Source organism: Myotis davidii, unplaced genomic scaffold, assembly GCF_000327345.1.
Source record: "Myotis davidii unplaced genomic scaffold, ASM32734v1 scaffold2370, whole genome shotgun sequence".
NCBI classification, from domain to species: domain Eukaryota; kingdom Metazoa; phylum Chordata; class Mammalia; order Chiroptera; family Vespertilionidae; genus Myotis; species Myotis davidii.
The window spans coordinates 214263-231715 of NW_006282189.1; the positions used below are offsets into that span (position 1 = coordinate 214263).

The 17453-nt window shown below is 48.1% G+C and overlaps 1 protein-coding gene across 1 annotated transcript in view; it reads left to right on the plus strand.

The window, feature by feature from the left end:
- The window catches only part of FAM227A (family with sequence similarity 227 member A), a 52808-nt gene that overhangs the window by 24439 nt on the left and 10916 nt on the right, over positions 1-17453 (plus strand). The window contains exons 8-13 of the mRNA XM_015568807.1: positions 2262-2385; positions 7846-7953; positions 9691-9770; positions 13041-13125; positions 13936-14024; positions 16289-16446. Of these exons, the coding sequence (XP_015424293.1) occupies positions 2262-2385; positions 7846-7953; positions 9691-9770; positions 13041-13125; positions 13936-14024; positions 16289-16446 (644 nt within the window). The remainder of the gene's footprint in view (positions 1-2261; positions 2386-7845; positions 7954-9690; positions 9771-13040; positions 13126-13935; positions 14025-16288; positions 16447-17453) is intronic.

The window sequence follows — 17453 nt, forward strand, 5'->3', positions numbered from 1 at the left end:
GTACCTTGGTTGCGGGCACATCCCCAGTAGGGGGTGTGCAGGAGGCAGCTAATCGATGTTTCTCTCTCATCAATGTTTCTGACTCTCTATCCCTCTCCCTTCCTCTCTGTAAAAAAAAATCAATAAAATATATATATTTTTAAAAAGGATATAGGGAAATGGCACTTGGACAGGACGAGTGGGGAGTGAAATGTGCTGTAAGGCACTTAAGCTATTTAAGTGACCACTTAACACTTCACTTAGGTTTTCTGTGCCTCTGTTTCATCACCCATAAAATGGGGACAAAAATGCCTCTCACTGACTTGTCCTAAGGATTAACTGAGATGATATTTGTAAGGCATCTGACATATCTCCCAGCGTACGATAAGCCCCCAATATATCAGAGCTGCTATAATTAATAGTATTAACATACCATCTTTTAGAAGACATATTTAATACACAGGAAAAGCTGCTTTTATTCATGCATGCATTCATTCAGCAATTTTGACTGTCTAATATGTGCCAGTGAGATAGTTTAACAAATAAAAATTATTATTCAGCATAATTTGTAATGCAAAGTCTTAGAAAACAATGGGGGATATTTAGGTAATTTTGATATGGCCACTCAGCATTTATATATATACAAGCCTAAGCAACCAGCTGACTGCTCGACCAGTTGCTGTGATGCGCACTGACCACCAGGGGGCAGACACTCAATGCAGGAGCTGCCCCCTGATGGTCGGTGCGCTCCCACAGCAGGAGCACCGCTCAGCTGACCAACGGGTGCCAGACGCAGGGCTCACAGCTGGCTCCCGCAGCCCTGAGACCACAGCAGAGCAGCAGTGAGGTTACTGAGCAGTGGCAGCGGCAGGTACAGAGGGGCTGGGATGAGCAGGAGTGGCAGGTGGGAGCGGCAGGCAGTGTTAGACTGCCAGTTTCGGCCTGATCACCGCAGGCCATACCAAGGGACCCCACTGGTGCTCGAATCTATGCCCCAGGCCTCTAGTAATATTATAAAAGTTACTATTGGGAAAAGAACCCCAAAGAGTTTATAATAACTTGGAGAAGTGCTTATGTTATAACTAGAGGCCTAGTGCACAAAATTCGTGCATTTGTGGATGGGGGAGGTCCCTCAGCCCAGCCTGCACCCTCTCGCAGTCTGGGAGCCCTTGGGGGATGTCTGACTGATGGCTTAGGCCAGGGGTGGGCAAACTTTTTGACTCGAGGGCCACAGTGGGTTCTTAAACTGGACCGGAGGGCCGGAACGAAAGCATGGATGGAGTGTTTGTGTGAACTAATATAAATTCAAAGTAAACATCATTACATAAAAGGGTACGGTCTTTTTTTTCAATAGTTGTATTCATTTCAAACGGGCTGGATCCGGCCCGCGGGCTGTATTTGCCCACGGCTGGCTTAGGCCCTCCCCAGACAGCCTTAGCGCTGCCACAGAGGCAGGAGAGGCTCCCGCAACCACCGCTGTGCTCACCAGCCCTGAGCCTGGCTTCTGGCTGAGCAGCGCTTCCCCTGTGGGAGCACTCTGACCACCAGGGGGAAGCTCCTGCATTGAGCATCTGCCCCCTGGTGGTCAGTGTGCGTCATAGTGACCGGTTGTTCTGCTGTTCAGTCAGTTTGCATATTGGCCTTTTATTATATAGGATGGTAGATGAATAAAGCCAAATATAAATGTATAATGTGAGCTCAAGCATAGTTAAGAAATGACAGTACACCTGTGCGTAGGAAAACCCCAGTGAGTAGTATCATTTCTGGGGGTCACGGGTATCTTGTCACCTTCTGGACTACTGTTTGGCTGCTTGCAGAAGGGGCTAGTGGAAGGGTTGCTGACCAGCATAGCATGTTTGAGACATGCTCCCAGATAGGGGAAGGAATTCACCAGGCTGTGGGACAGTGCAGGTGGAAATTGCTCCACTCATAACGAGGAAGGCAGCCTCCTGTCAGGTAGAGAATTTAAGAAAAATATGTTTTTATTAATTTCAGAGAGAGGAAGGGAGAGGGAGAAAGAGAGAGAAACATCAATGATGAGAGAGAATCATTGATCGGCTGCCTCCTGCGTGCCCCATACTGGGGATGGAGCCCACAACCTGGGCATGTGCCCTGACCGGGATTCGAACCATGATCTCCTGGTGCATGGTTGATGCTCAACCACTGAGCCACAACGGCCAGGCAGCAGGTAGGAATTTTATCACAGGTCCTTTCTGATGTCAGGGGCTCTTTTCTGGGTCTAGAAATGTCTAGAATGTTGCCTAAGCTCTGCTTGCTCCCAGAGGCTGCCATCGCTTCTGAGTAAAGGCCTGTACACCAGCTTCAGTTCCTGCTTCCCACAGTCCTGGCTCAACACACACGACTTCAAGTCTTACATCTGTAACACCATGAGCCTGTGGATTTCAGGTAAGAGGTGGCTAGGGAAGCAATTCCGGAAATACCCTTCCCACCGGAGTGTGTTCTTGTGTGCCATCCCTTCATCGAGGCGGATGTCCTCTCCTCTCCTGGACATTAAAGAACAGTGTGCGCTTAGAGCCGCGGGTCCAATTTCCCTGCTTCCTCAGAACGACTCTGAGCCATCCCAGTCCCCGGCTTGTGTCCGGCTACCTCTGCAGGCCTCAGGTTTGAGCGCAGCCCCATTTGCTGTGCACAAGCTGCCTTTGTGCTGTGAGCTGATGGACCCAGAACTCAGGAACCCCAAAGCCGAATGCCGGTGAGAGCATCGCACCCTCCACAGCCCTCGCCTGAGTGAGGCCGGCGGCCCACCTGCGTAGTCTCCCCTTGTCGGCAGCACACACGGTGCCGGTATGATGTTTGCTTTCCCTTCTTTCCTTTTTTTAAAAAATATATTTTTATTGATTTCAGAGAGGAAGGGAGAGGGAGAGAGATAGAAACATCAATGATGCAAGAGAATCATTGATTGGCTGCCTCCTGTCCACCCCCTACTGGGGATTGAGCCCACAGCCGGGGCATGTGCCCTGACCAGGAATCGAACTGGCAGCCATTTGGTGCACAGGATGACACTCAACCAACCGGGCCACACCAGCCAGGGCTCAGCACAGACATAGTTAAGGTCACTAAAAGCCACCGTTATCGAGAGGTTCCTGTGCACTAAGTACTCTGCTAAGTAAGCGCCTGTCACATTTCCTGCTGTGCTGGCGGTCTCTAAGCTTACTCCCCCCGTAGGGGACCTGCTAAGAGAACTCGCCGGTGTGTTCATGGCTGAGATGTATGACAGCGACGTGGTAGGATGCACAGCGGATCGTAGGGGAGAAGACAGTCAGGGTTGGGAGGAGTCCGTGCAGGCTTCCGCATGCTCTCTCCCTCCCGGGAGGAGTTATGCAGAACCCTCTCCTTCTGCAACGAACATGTAGCCCCCTGACCGTGACGTTCCTGCCCAGAATCCCACCAGAGAAATAGCACCCAAGACTTTTGGGGGGTGGTCGTGCAGCCGCCTCTGTCCACATGCCCCAGATTCCAGAAGAGCAGAGGTTCAGCATAAGCCACATCATTTACAAGCAGTCGAGGCACAGTGACCCCCTCTTGTCCACGCAGTGGTTCTCAACCTTCCTAATGCCTCGACCCTTTCATACAGTTCCTCATGTTGTGACCCAACCATAAAATTATTTTCGTTGCTACTTCATAACTGTAATGTTACTACTGTTATGAATCGTCATGTAAATATCTGATATGCAGGATGGATTTTCAGGGGTCGCGACCCACAGGTTGAGAACCGCTGCACTAGGGAAAATGTTTCCCCCCAACTTTATTGAGATGTAATTGACATGTAGCCCTGTGTAAGTTTAAGGTACAATGTGATGACTTCATACGCGTATATACTGCTAAGAGTTTACCATAACAAGGTTGACTAACGCATCCTGCACCTCACGTAATTCCCATTTTTTGTGGTGGTGGTTATGATGAGAACATTGAGGATTTACTCTCAGAGCAACTTTCAAGTAGACAATACAGTATTGTTAACTATAGTCACATAATGGATATCAAATCCTGAGAACTTGTTCCTCCTATAGCTGGAAGCTTATACCCTTGGACCAACACCTCCCCATTTCCCCACCCACCACCTCCTGGCAGCCTCCCTTCTACTCTCTGCTTCTGCGTTCAGCTTTTTAAGATCCTAACCATAAGTGAGATTATGCAATATTTGTCTGTGTCTGACTTACTTCACTTAGCATAGTGTCCTCAAGGTCTGTCCGTGTTGTCACAAATGGCAGGATCTCCTTTTCGTGGCTGAAGAACATTCCATTGCGTGTATATGCCACACTTTCGTGACCCATCCATTGGTGGATGGACATTTAGGCTCCAGGCCTTGGCTATGTGCCTAGTGCTGCACTGAGCATGGAGTGCAGATATCTCTTCAGGACAGTGATTTCACTTCCTTGGGTATGTACCCAGAGATGAGATGCTGGGATTGTATGGTAATTCTGTTTTTAATTTTTGAGGAACATCCATACTGTTTTCCATAATGGTTGTACCAATTTACATCCGCACCAACAGGTCACAGGAGTTCCCTTTTTTCCACATCTTTGCCAGCAGTTGTTATTTCTTGTCTTTTTTATAATAGCTACTCTGATGGCCATAAGGTGACATCTCATTGTGGTTTTCATTTGTATTTCCTTTAAAAAAAAAAAATCTTTATTTTTGAGAGTATTACATATGTCTCCTTGAGACTGAAACCCAGATAAATGCTTCCTCCAGCCCACCCTTCCCCCCATCCCAGGCCTTCACCACCCTATTGTCTGTGTCCAAGGGTTATGCATATATGCATACAGGTGATTTGTATTTCCTTGATGGTTACTGATGTTGAGCACTTCTTCGTGCACTTATTGGCCATTTTAAGTATCTTTGGGAAAAATGTCAATTCAGGTCCTCTGCCCGTTTCCTAACTGGATTATTTGTTTTGTTACTGAGTTGTATGCGCTTTTATACTTTGAATATTAGCCCCTCATCCGATAAATGATTTACAAATACTTTCTCCCATTCAGTCGGTTGCCTTTTCATTTTGTTTTCTTTTGTGTTTAGACGCTTTTAAGTTGACTATAGTCCCACTTGTTTGTTTTTGCTTTTGTTGTTTGTGCCTTTGGTGTAATGTGAAAAAAATCATTGACAAAATTAATGTCAAAGAGTTTTCCCGGTCGGTTGTATTCCAGGAGTTTTATGGTCTCCGGTCTTACACTTAAGTCTTCAATCCATTTTGAATTGACTTTTGTAAGTGGTGTAAGACAGGGGTTTCAATTTCATTTTTTGTTTTTGCACATGAATATCCAATTTTCCCAGCACCGTTTATTGAAGAGACTATCCTTTCTCCATCAATTATTCTTGGAGAAATAAGTGTCACTGGGCTATGACACTTGAATTTCCAATATTAGTTAACTCTATCTGTGTGGGTTTATTTCTGGGCTTTCAATTCTGTTTCATTGATCTGTGTGTCTGTGGATTTCTGCTTTTGCCAGTACCGTACTGTTTTGATTTCTGTAACTTTGTAATATAGTTTAAAATCAGAGAGTGTGATGCCTCCAACTTTGTTCTTTTTCAAGATTGTTTTAGCTGTTCAAGGTCTTTTGTGAATCCATACAAATTTTAGGATAGTTTCTTTCTATTTTTGTGAAAAATGCCTTTGGAATTTTTATAGAGATTACATTGAATCTATAGATGGATTTGGGTATATGGACATTTTAATAATGTTAATTCTCCTGATCCATGAACATGTGATATTTTTCTATTTATTTGTATCTTCAATTTCTTTCATCAATGTCTTATAGTCTTATATATTTTAATTCCTTGGCTAAATTTATTCCTAAATATTTTACTGTTTTTAATATTATTGTAAATGGGGTTGTCTTCTTTATTTCTTTGATAGTTTTTTGTTAGTGTATAAAAACATAAATGATTTTTGTGTGTTGATTTTGTATCCTGCAACTTTACTGAATTCATTTATTAGTTCTAACCGTTTTTTTGTGTGGAATCTTTAGGATTTTCTGTATGTAATACCAAGTAATCAGCAAAAAGAGACAATTTTACTTCTTCCTTTCTGATTTGGATATCTTTTATTCCTTATTCTTGCCTAATTGCTCTGGCTAGGACTTCTGGTACTGTGTTGAATAGGCGTAGTGAGAGTGGGTACCTTAATTTCATTCCTGATCTTAGAAGAAAATATTTCAACCTTTCACTGTTGAGTATGATGTCGCTATGGGCTTGTCATATATGGCCTTTATTATGTTAAGATATGTTCCTTCTATACCCACTTTTTTTAGAGTTTTTATCATGAAAGGATGTTGAATTTTGCCAGAGGATTTTTCTGAATTTATTGAGATGAGCGTGTGCTTTTTAGTCTTTCATTCTAGTAATATAATGTATCACATTTATTGATTTGTGTGTGTCATACTCTCCTTGCATCCCAAGGGTAAATCCCACTTCATCGTGCTGTATGATCCTTTTAATGTGCTGTTGAATTCTGTTTGCTAGTATTTTGTTGAGAATTTTTTTTATCTATATTCATCAGAGATATTGGCTTATAATTTTCTTTTCTTAGGGTATCCTTATCTGGCTTTGGTATCAGGATAATGCTAGTCTTCTATAATGAGACTTCCCTCATCTCCAATTTTTTGGAAGGACTTGAGAAGGATTGGAGTTAGTTCGTCTTTAAATTTTATTAGAATTTATCTGTGAAGCCATCTGGTCTTGGGCTTTTGTCCTTACTCATTTGTCTGTTCAGATGTCCTATATCTTCCATGATTCAGTCTTGGTAGGTTGTATGTTTCTCGGAATTATCCATTTGTTCTCAGTGGTTAGGGAAAGTTTTATGTCAGTGGAAGGAAATGTTCACCAGTCAAGGTCCATCCCAGAGGCCAGCTCAGGGCCAGACTTGCAAGCGGACCTTTGTAAGGACAATAGTCCGCACGCCCATTTAATCCTCTCGGCAACTGCAGGATCCAAGAAATTCAACAGCAAACTCATGGGGGATTCGCACTCAGATCCAGGCATCGGATTCGGCACCAGGCAAAGCTGGGTCTTTGGCCCTCCTGCCACTCTGCCTCCTACTCCCTGACTCTCTGTCCCTCCTTCCGATTCCCCTTTTTGTCCAAGCTGTGCCTCCTCTTCCTGATCCATCCCCAGTAACAAGCCTCCTGTCTCCTTACTTCGTCCCACAGACAACAGCTGTGCATTGAGGCACATTTCTCAGCTAATCCTGGGTCTTTTCTTTCCCAAACCGAACAACTGAGGGAGACAGTGGAGTCCCCTCATGTCTGCGGGTTCAGGTTCCGAGAAGCCAAGACTCTGAGACACATGGTTTCCTTAACAGGGGAGCATTAGTCCCATAAACGTCACCATCGAACCCTGGGGCGAACCCCTCCGTCACTCAGCTGAGTGTGATATCATGCGGAATAAAATTTACCCAATCCCTGTTTCTCATGTTCCAGGTCCAACAGTCAGCCCTGGGACAGGAGGTGGAGCGAGAAATCAGACTGCCCTCACAAGCTCATAGTCCAGTAAAAGCAGAGGCGACAGGCGTGAAAACAAACATTGCAACGCCTTCCCCTCTGTACAGCCCTCACCTCTGCACAGCACGTCCCAGGGTCCCTTGTCTGTGCTGTGATCTGATCCTCACACCCACGCTGTCAGGAGGGCAGGGTGGGCGTCACCGTCTGCATTTTCCTGATGAGGAAACCAAAGCCTCTTAGAGGGGACGTGACTCCCAAGACCACAGGGTCTGTGGGATGGGGATGGTGCTTGCTGGAAACCCAGCCTCCCCGGGACCAGCAGGGGCAGCTCAGAGGCCTCTGTCTTCTGTTTCCTGCCTCTCGTCCTCTTGGGCAGTTTTCAGGATCACGTTTGCCTTCCCCTTAGGTATATATCCCAGCCCACTGGGCTATGACACTTGGGACTACTCGAACCTGGACCCAGAGAGATTCCGGAGAGAAGGGTTAATGTCGAGAAGAAGACGATGGAGAAGGGGTAAGTCCCGCTTATGGACTTCTGTCCCCTTTGCCCCGGTCACGCCCAGCCACCATCTAGCTGGGGCAGGGAAAGGCCTTCGTATTGAAATCCTCAGGCCAGGTTCTCTCTCATGGATCCCCAAACTAGCCCCAAACTGACTGCCATGTGCATTTAGGAGCCACAGTTAGTCAGCGCAGCGTCATTGTTTGGGGGGGGTGGCGGTACTTTATATTATAGTAGATGCCAGTTACGGTCTGCCGTGTGCCAGGCACCACGCCCAGCTCTTCATCGTCTTTACTGAATCTTCACCACAACGAGCTGAAGGACACACTGAGTCCTCAGATGAGGGGACTAGAGTTCAGAGAAGCAGTTCCCCAGGCCAGCTTCCTCCCGCAGTCAGCAGGTGCAGACAGAGCACCGCGTGCCAGGCCTGTGCCAGGCAGACACGAGGATCCCCCGGGGAGGCCAGCACAGCCCCCGCCGCGCAGTCTGATGGGAGATACGGGCAACACGATGATGCCGCAGTGAACGGGCACTGAGACGGGGATAGGTGCTGAGTGGCACGGGGAGGGGCACCCAGTCCAGCCCTGAGAGGGACAGTGAGTGGCAGTTAGGCCGAGATTTAAAGGATGTGTGGTTTAGGCTGCAAACGGGAAGACGACTGTTCCAGGCAGAGGGAACAGCGGGTGAGAAGACCCAGAGGCATGCGGGGAGCAGAGAGGCATTCCTCTGGCGGCAGCAGGAGGACCGGGAGGGATAAGCAGCCCGTGGCTGAGGCAGGATTCAAACTCAGGACTGCGGAGTGTGGTCCAAGGACCTGCAGCCCAGCATTCCTCTCAGCAGCTCTCAACCTGTGGGCCGCGACCCCTGAAAATGCACCCTGCATGTCAGATATTTACATGACGATTCATGACAGTAGCAACATTACAGTGATGAAGTAGCATCGAAAACAATTTCATGGTTGGGGGTCACCACAACATGAGGAACTGTATGAAGGGGCCGCGGCATTAGGAAGGTTGGGAACCGCTGCTCTAGCTGCACCGAATCAGACTGCAGTCTACCATGATCCGCTGTGATCGACAAGCACGTTCTAGTTTGAGAAGCCCCGGTGCAGGGCACAGGGAAGAACATTCCGGACAGTCTTGGAGGACTGAGCGCGGCTGCGGTGACCGGCTGGAGATGAGCATTCCCGGAGCCCGGCCCCGCTGTGTGCCCCTCTCCTACGTGTTTACAGTTACTGCCTCACACGATAGGGTTGCTCTCTCCGCAGTGGTCATGGGCACAGGAGTTTCAAGGGGAAAAGAAAATCTAACCTGTGAATTGTCTTCAAATGTAATGACATTTCAGTTAATACTAATTTTAAATCTTATGAGATTGATAGGTTGTTAGTTTTTAAAGCATTTAACCCAACATTCATTCATTTCAGTTTTGCTGGGTTCTGAGGTTTTGGTTCTTCTTTTGAAGTCTTTTTTTTTCCTGTGCATTGAGTGCTCGTCCTGTGTACTCTGCATACATATTTCCTGTCATTGGTTCATTGGCCCTGTGAGGTGGTTAGTATCCGTACCTTTAATGGGATCAGAGAGGGTAGGTAACTTGCCCAAGGTCACTCAGGAAGTGGTTCTGCTTTGCCTGAGGCTGGTTCTTTTGCTGTTGGTATTGCCTCCAGGGAGGGGGCTGTCTACAGACCGAGGCTCCTGGTCTGCAGTGTCACCCAAGACATGAAGGAACTGAGGAACAACCTTTTCTCTTTCCTAGAAAAACAGATGTCTTTCCTCATTCCTAAGGCATACTCTTCTTACAAGATTGTCCGTAGCGGGAAAGTCTCCTGTTCTCAGGTGAGTGGGGAGGCACAAACCCAGGCCCCTTGGAGCCCCATAAGCTCCAGTGCCTTCCGGTCAGTCCCACATCTCTGCACTCCTCACCCCACCTTCTTGGGCGGGGGGGCCTGGATTTTCCCAAGTTCCAGAGCATGGGCACGGTGCGGGGCCTGGGCACGGTGTGGGGCCTGGGCACAGTGTAGGTCAATGGCAGTGCTGACCCAGATTCCTCCAGCTTGTGCCCCTACCTGCTAGTACTAGATCTCAAAGCCCAGGCCCCTCTCAGGTATTTCTGGGCATCTCCGGATTAACTCTCATGTTGTCTCCTGCTTTCCTGAGCTCTCAGCGTGCACAGTCTGAGCAGCAGGGTGACCACGTGGGGTAGAATGGTTCCATCTCTGTGCTGTGGTGGGGAGGGGGCCCCAGAGCAGTCTTAATATATATATATTATTGATTTCAGAGAGGAAGGGAAAGGGAGAGAGAGAATCATTGATTGGCTGCTTCCTGCACACCCCCTACTGGGGATCGAGCCCGCAACCTGGGCATGTGCCGGAATCAAACCTGGGACCCTTCAGTCCGAAGGCCAACGCTCTATCCACTGAGCCAAACCGGCCAGGGCGCAGAGCATTCTTATGTTACCCCCATCCCAACGATGTCACCTAGCCTCATACACTCGGGGTGGTTGCTGGTCACATGAGAATAGATAGAAAAGTAATTGGACAGTCCATCATGGGCAGATTGTCTTTGCAAATATCCTCCCTAGTCCTTACAACATTTCTGCAAGGTCGATAATGATTATCTTTTTTAAAAATATATATTTTTATTGATTTCAGAAAGTAAGGGAGAGGGAGAGAGAGAGAAACATCAATGATGAGAGAGAACCATTGATTGGCTGCCTCCTGCTTGCCCCAATACGAGCCCGCAGCCCGGGCATGTGCCCTGACCGGGAATTGAACTGTGACCTCCTGGTTCATAGTTCGACGCACAACCACTGAGCCACGCCAGCGGGCGGTAATGATTATTATTCGGCAAAGGAAGACATGCCTCCCAGAGCTAAATCACTTCCCTGGGCCCCACAGCTGACTTCCGCTGACGTCAGGACGCTGTCAGCCTGGGCTCCGTCTGCATCACTATGCTGCCTCTCCAACAAACAGGAGAGTCTAATCACGCAAACCAAGCCGGTCTCTGCGTTTATTCTCTGCTCTACTATCAGGCTCACTGAGGCCTGTTAAGAATGAACATGATGCTTCATTGACCCCTGGGAGTGTTTTCTCTCTAACAAATCCCAGTCACCACTTTAAACTATAAACATCAGTATCTGTTGCACAACCAGCTGCATAGTGTATGGGAAGTTCTTTCAGCTCTCTCCTCTCTAATCAAATATCATCTCTGTATATTTATATATATAAAAGCCTAAGCGACTGAACGACCGAATGACCGATGGACCAGTCGCTATGATGTGCACTGACCACCAGGGGGCAGACGCTCAATGCAGGAGCTGCCCCCTAGTGGTCAGTGCGCTCCCACACGGGGAGCGCACCTGAGCGGACTGATGCTGGGCTCACAGCTGGCGAGCACAGCTGCAGAGGGGCTGCGGGGCCAGGATGAGTGGGAGCGCATGGCGCTCGGCCGCCTGCTGCTTCGTACAGGACTACATCCCCCGAGGGGTCCCGGATTGCGAGAGGGCGCACACCAGGCCGAGGAACCCCACGGGTGCACAAATCTGTGCACCGGGCCTCTAGTATTTTTATAAAAGCGAAGTGGCAGTTGTTGAGACTGGTGGGCTGCTCGTCTGCCACTTGGTGGGCCATCTGTTTAGCATCACTAACCTCCTACTCATCCTTAAAGACAGAACCAAAGTGTCTCCTCTCCTTGGAAACCCTCCAGCTCTCCCAGCCGAGTGAGCTCCCCCAGACAGAACGCAGCATTCCCACTCTGCCTTCTTATGATGCGCTGCTCGCACTGCATCCGGCCTGCTATCGGTTGTGTCTGTGTTCCCTTCCTCTATAGGAGAGAACCTCTGATTTTCATCTGGGCACTTATGTGGCCAGATACAAGATTCCTTCCTAGCCTCCCGACATGGGTAGCCATTCGACAGACCCAGTTAATGAGATTCGGGAGGGTGGTGGGGAGCCTTACGGAAAGAGCACAGTGAGTCCTTTGCCTCTCTGCTGTTCTCTCCATTCTGCTCCCTGGAATGTGAGTGTAAGGGCTGGAGCGCTAGCTGCCATTTTGGACCCTCAGAACAAGGTTTCTATCCTGGGGAGGGTGGAGCCTTGTGCTGGAAGAAGTCGGAGGCCTGAAGGGCTTATCTCAGCAGAAATACATAGTGGGGCCTTGACTTACGAGTTTAATTCGTTCCATGACAGAGCTCGTAACTCAAATTACTCGTATGTCAAATCAACAGAGAACAAGTGAGACACGTGGTGCTGGGCTGATGTTGTGGCGTTCACTGTGACGTTCGCTGCGCCAACTAGCGGTGGGGTATCTGAAGCTGGCTCGTAACCCGAATTTTAGCTCACAACTCAAAGCAAAAAATAGGCCGAGAGACGGCTCATACCTCGAAAAACTCATTAGTCGGGACACTCGTAAGTCAAGGCCCCACTGTACAAGCCCTACACTGTCTGCCTTTAGGCTGATATGTGGGAAAGAAGTTCCTCCTAGTTTGAGCCACTCTGTCACTCACAGACACACCTAACCTTCTCTCCTAAACGCGTGACACTTTCCACACCTCAGCATGTCTGTCTGTCACTGGTCTCGCCTCTGCTAGCCCGGGCGCTCTGCAGGGACTGCGTTTCAGTGTCCCCGGTGCCAGGCACGGTAGTCGTGGCTCGGTGAAATGTTTGCTGAAGGAGGAGCGGTGATGGCACGGACAGCGGCCGCTGTTTCTCAGAGCTCTGCCCATGAGCAGCCACCCCTGCACTTTGCACGCGATAGCTGCCTTAGTCTCATAAGAACCCCACGAGGAAACCAAGGCATCGAGAATTCAGCGACGTGCCCAGGGCCGCCGGCTGGCGCAGCAGGTCCGGGACGGGAACCGGCGCCTCAGTCCCCAGCCCTCGCATTTTCTACATCAGCCTCTTCTCTCCACCAAGTTCCCGGGTGAAGGGCTGCGTTGTCAGGCTGTGCCTGAAAGCTCTCCCTCTACGAGAAGAATCAGAAATATCTAGGAAATAGGATGTCATCCATTAATTACAGGGCCAACTAATGGCCAAAATGGCATGTACCTTTTTGTATTAGTCTCACTGCCACTTGGACTGAATTTGTTATCCCCCCTCTCCCCTGCAGTGGACTAGTGGGCGTTTGAAAAGCAGGAGAAGCTGTTTATCCGAGAATTCAGAGGACACCCCACAATCACAGAACACCACGCAAGGTACAGGAACTAGCTAAACGGGAAGTGTCAGCTTCGACTCAGTGATCGTCTCCTTTCTTGAGTTTATTTCAACATGATTTGTCACCCTAGTTTGCTCCCTTCTAGCCTGGGCCCTGGCACCAAGTAATATCTTATGAGAAGACATAATTGTCTTTTCAGTCCAACAAGCACTGATTTAGTTCCACTTTTGTAGAGAACTCTATGATGGCACCTGAGTTAGCGTTACACTTACTACTTGCATGCCTTTTTTCTCTCACTAAAATATGAGTTTCTTTTATTTTTCCTTTTTTTAAAAAATATATTTTATTGATTTTTTACAGAGAGGAAGGGAGAGAGATAGAGAGTTAGAAACATCGATGAGAGAGAAACATCGAGCGGCTGCCTCCTGCACATCTCCCACTGGGTATGTGCCCGCAACCCAGGTACATGCCCTTGACCGGAATCGAACCTGGGACCCTTCAGCCCACAGGCCGACGCTCTATCCACTGAGCCAAACCGGTTTCGGCAAAATATGAGTTTCTTGAAGATAATCTACTTCTAGCACATAGTAGATGCTCAGTAAATGTTTCTTGGATCGGTGGATAGCTTAATAAATGGAAAAATCTATGGCAATAGGTGTATATCTGTAGAAAATTCAAGTTAAGTTGTATAAATGTACCTAACCTACTTCCTCTAGTATTTCCCAATGATCCGAATCCACCCAGGCATTTTTACATTAATAGGAAACAGAGATCTACCATGGCTGACCAACTCCCAATTATTATTATTATTATTTTATTTTTTATTTTTTTGCTAATATTACTTTGACAGATCATGGTGAGACTCAGGCCTTGAGGAAAGCTACACAAGTCAAGAAAAGATCAGAAGCTAGAATATATGAGAATATGCTTCCTAAGAAGGTGAGCACAGAATTGGAATTTAATAGTAGAGGTGATTTAAAAGGGGCCCAGGGATATGGCTACAAAAGCTAGCACTGTGGAGATGTCAGGGTAAGAATTTGGGTACTTCCAATGGTAGACTCAGGTGATTCCGCCAGGAAATTGCCTACGGCAGTGGTCGGCAAACTGCGGCTCGTGAGCCACACGCGGCTCTTTGGCCCCTTGAGTGTGGCTCTTCCACAAAATACCGACTTCTGCACATGGGCCACGAAGTTTCAATCGCACTGTACGTGCGCGCCCACACGTGGTATTTTGTGGAAGAGCCACACTCAAGGGGCCAAAGAGCCGCCTGTGGCTCGCGAGCCGCAGTTTGCTGACCACGGGCCTCGGGGTGATTCCTGGCTGAGGTGAGCCACAAGTGAAGTAAATGTTTTGTCTGGATTTCTCCGGGCGTTTAAATGCTTGAAATTCAGGAGCCTGGGTGTACTGGGAAGAGAGCACGGGGTCTGTTTGCTGCTCTATAAAATGGAGACAGTGGTTCCGCGGACATGGTGCTATGAGACTTACCTGAAGTGGTGGTGATAATTATCATGCAATAAACCCTCCATGCAGGTACTTGCTAACCCTGTGCGCGCAGTACTTGCGGTTTAACTGTCTCTGTCCCGTGAGATCATGACTCTGCCTTTCTTTAGTTTATTAGTGAGGAAGACGATGGTCAGAACAAGTACTCATTTGTCCCAGGTCACAAAGCAAATCAGGGAGAGAGCCTTGCATGCAGGTCTGTCCGGCCTGAGCCTGGGTTCCAACCGTGGAGCCTTGCACGGCACAGTCCCCGGAGCACAGGACCCCCGGGGTCGTGTTCTCTTCTTCTCCTCCCCGCCCCCCATGCGCCCCATGTGCCCGGTAGTTTCTGTCAGTGGCACCTGCTGTGCTGTGTAGGGGAGAGGGGCCCTTAGGGCCCTGCGCAGGGCAAGAGGTTGGGGGCTTTCCCAAGACACCACCGAGCAAAGGACTTAGACCATGGAGTTTGGGCCAAGGACAGCAAGCGTTCCAGGAGGCTTCTTGAACCTTCTTCATTTCTCCGTATTTATCACCACTGCCCGTTTCCTGTCCGCGCTTAACAGGAAGTTTTTGAGAAGTAGCAGGGCATGGTGGCAAGAACAGGCAGCGTGGGTTCAAATCTTGGTGCTGCAGCTCATCAGCCGTGCTTCTTGAGGAAGTTGTTTAACTTTTCCGACCTTTTCCTATAAAATTGGGGGAAATGAAGCCCAGCATTGTTATGGTTTCATTTTTATTTTTTAAATTAAATCTTTATTGTTGAAAGTATTAAATATGTCCCCTTCCCCCACCATTGACTCCCTCTAGCCCGTCCCCCTCCCCACCCCAGGCCTTCACCATCCTATTGCCTGTGTCCATGGATTATTTCATATAATTATTATAGTTCTTTTATATAAAATATGTAATATTACCTACTCAATCTTGATTATTTTGATCTATTACACCTAAAGCAATATTTTAGTACCAACTCTTCATAAATATTTTATTTTTATTTTGTTAATTCTCAACCAAGAATATTTTTCCCATTGATTTTGAGAGAGAGTGAGTGGAAGGGACAGGGAGAGACAGAAAGAGATTGGTTGCCACCCGCACTCACTCCAACCAGGGCCAGGGATCGAGCCTGCAGCCTAGGTACATGCCCTTGACCAGAATTGAACCCGAGACCCTTCAGTCCTTGGGCCAGCACTCTAACCACTGAGCAACCAGCTAGGGCTTCATAAACATTTTAATAGTGGCATGCTATTCAACAAGCACCAATTAACTATTTCTTTGGTTAGGCATAGTAATATCTTCTTGAACATTATTCTAACCTTTTGTTATAGTAAAACAACATCTTGGTGCCTAAGCCGTTTTTTCTTTCTTTTGGGTAACTTCCTTAGGATAGCATCCTAAAATGAGAGTTACCAGCTCAAAGGACATGAATGCCTTTACTTTTCTTTTTTTTTTATAAAGATTTTTTTAAAATATATTTTTATTGATTTCAGAGAGGAAGGGAGAGGGAGAGAGAGATAGAAACATCCATGATGAGAAAGAATCATGGATCGGCTGCCTTTTGCAAGTCCCCCACTGGGGATCGAGCCCCAAACCCGGGCATGTGCCCTTGACCGGAATCGAACCTGGGACCCTTCAGTCCCCAGGCTGACGCTCTATCCACTGAGCCAAACCGGCCCATTACGTTTCTTAATGCTGTAAAATTGACAGTACCCTTTATTTCCCCCCTCTCTCAGTCTCACCCTGCCTGCAAAATGCCCGAGATGTCTTCCAACCTCTTCAACATTTACGGGAAGAGTCCTCTGGTTGTTTACTTTCTGCTGAACTACGCCACCCTGCGGCAGTGTGGCCAAGACGTGCTGATGACCAGGACGGAAATAACCACGACCGTCCCATATCCTTCCCTGCTTCCTCTTCCCAGAGCACCCAGCCCTTCGTACAGTGCCTGGCACATAGTAGGTGCCTGTCAAGGGGGGCCACTGATAGAAGCCAAGGGTCAGAACCTTGCTCGTTTTAGTTCCACATCGGCCTCATGAGCTGGCTGCGGGGCCCTGGGCAAGCCGAATTACCTTGTGTAGAAAGCGTCTCCCCGGTACCAGGATGAATGGGCTAACCAGGTCCTCGAACATTGCAACTCAGTCACGCCTCCCGGATGCTCACTGACCCTGAGTGTGTGTTGGTCAGGAATTTGGGGTGTGTTTCTCCTAACACACATCCCTTCTCCCAGACACATCAGCACGTTCCTGGCCCCATTGACGTTTATCCTAAAGATCTGGGAGGAAGCTCAGATCTTAAGAAAACAGGTGTGTCATGTGCTGGTGTCCTGCGTCTTAGCAGTTTACCACAGAGGGTCAGATACGGATTCAAACAGACCTGGACTCGGGACAACTCAAGTGCTGCCCGGCTGAGTGAACTTAGACCTAAGTTCTAGCTCTCTGGGCCTCATTTTTTCGTCTGTAAAATGGGGATAACAGGCCCTCCTCGTAGGACTTTTGCAGAGTGCAAGCGCAATAGAGGCGAAGGCTGAGCATGGTGCCTGGCAGGTAACGAGTGCTTGAATGGTACCTATCTACATACAGCTCCGCACCAAGAGGCTGCCCAAAGCACTTCATATGCTCAGACCTCTTCTATGTCGCTCCATTTCATGGAGCTTTATTGTTTATGAAAAGCTTTTCCTTCTATCACCTACTGTTCTGTAAAGACAGTGTAGTGTAGTGGGAGGAGCCTGGCTGGGCACACACAGGCCTGGGACAGAGGGAGACAAAAAATTTTGACATACAAACATGAGCAAGGGATTGAGGCCTTGGTCCTGAAAGGAAAGAAAAGATGGAATTCCTTCCTATTCACCACTACGATAATAGTAAGAAGCTTAGATGACAGTGTGAAAAAAGTGCCCCTTCT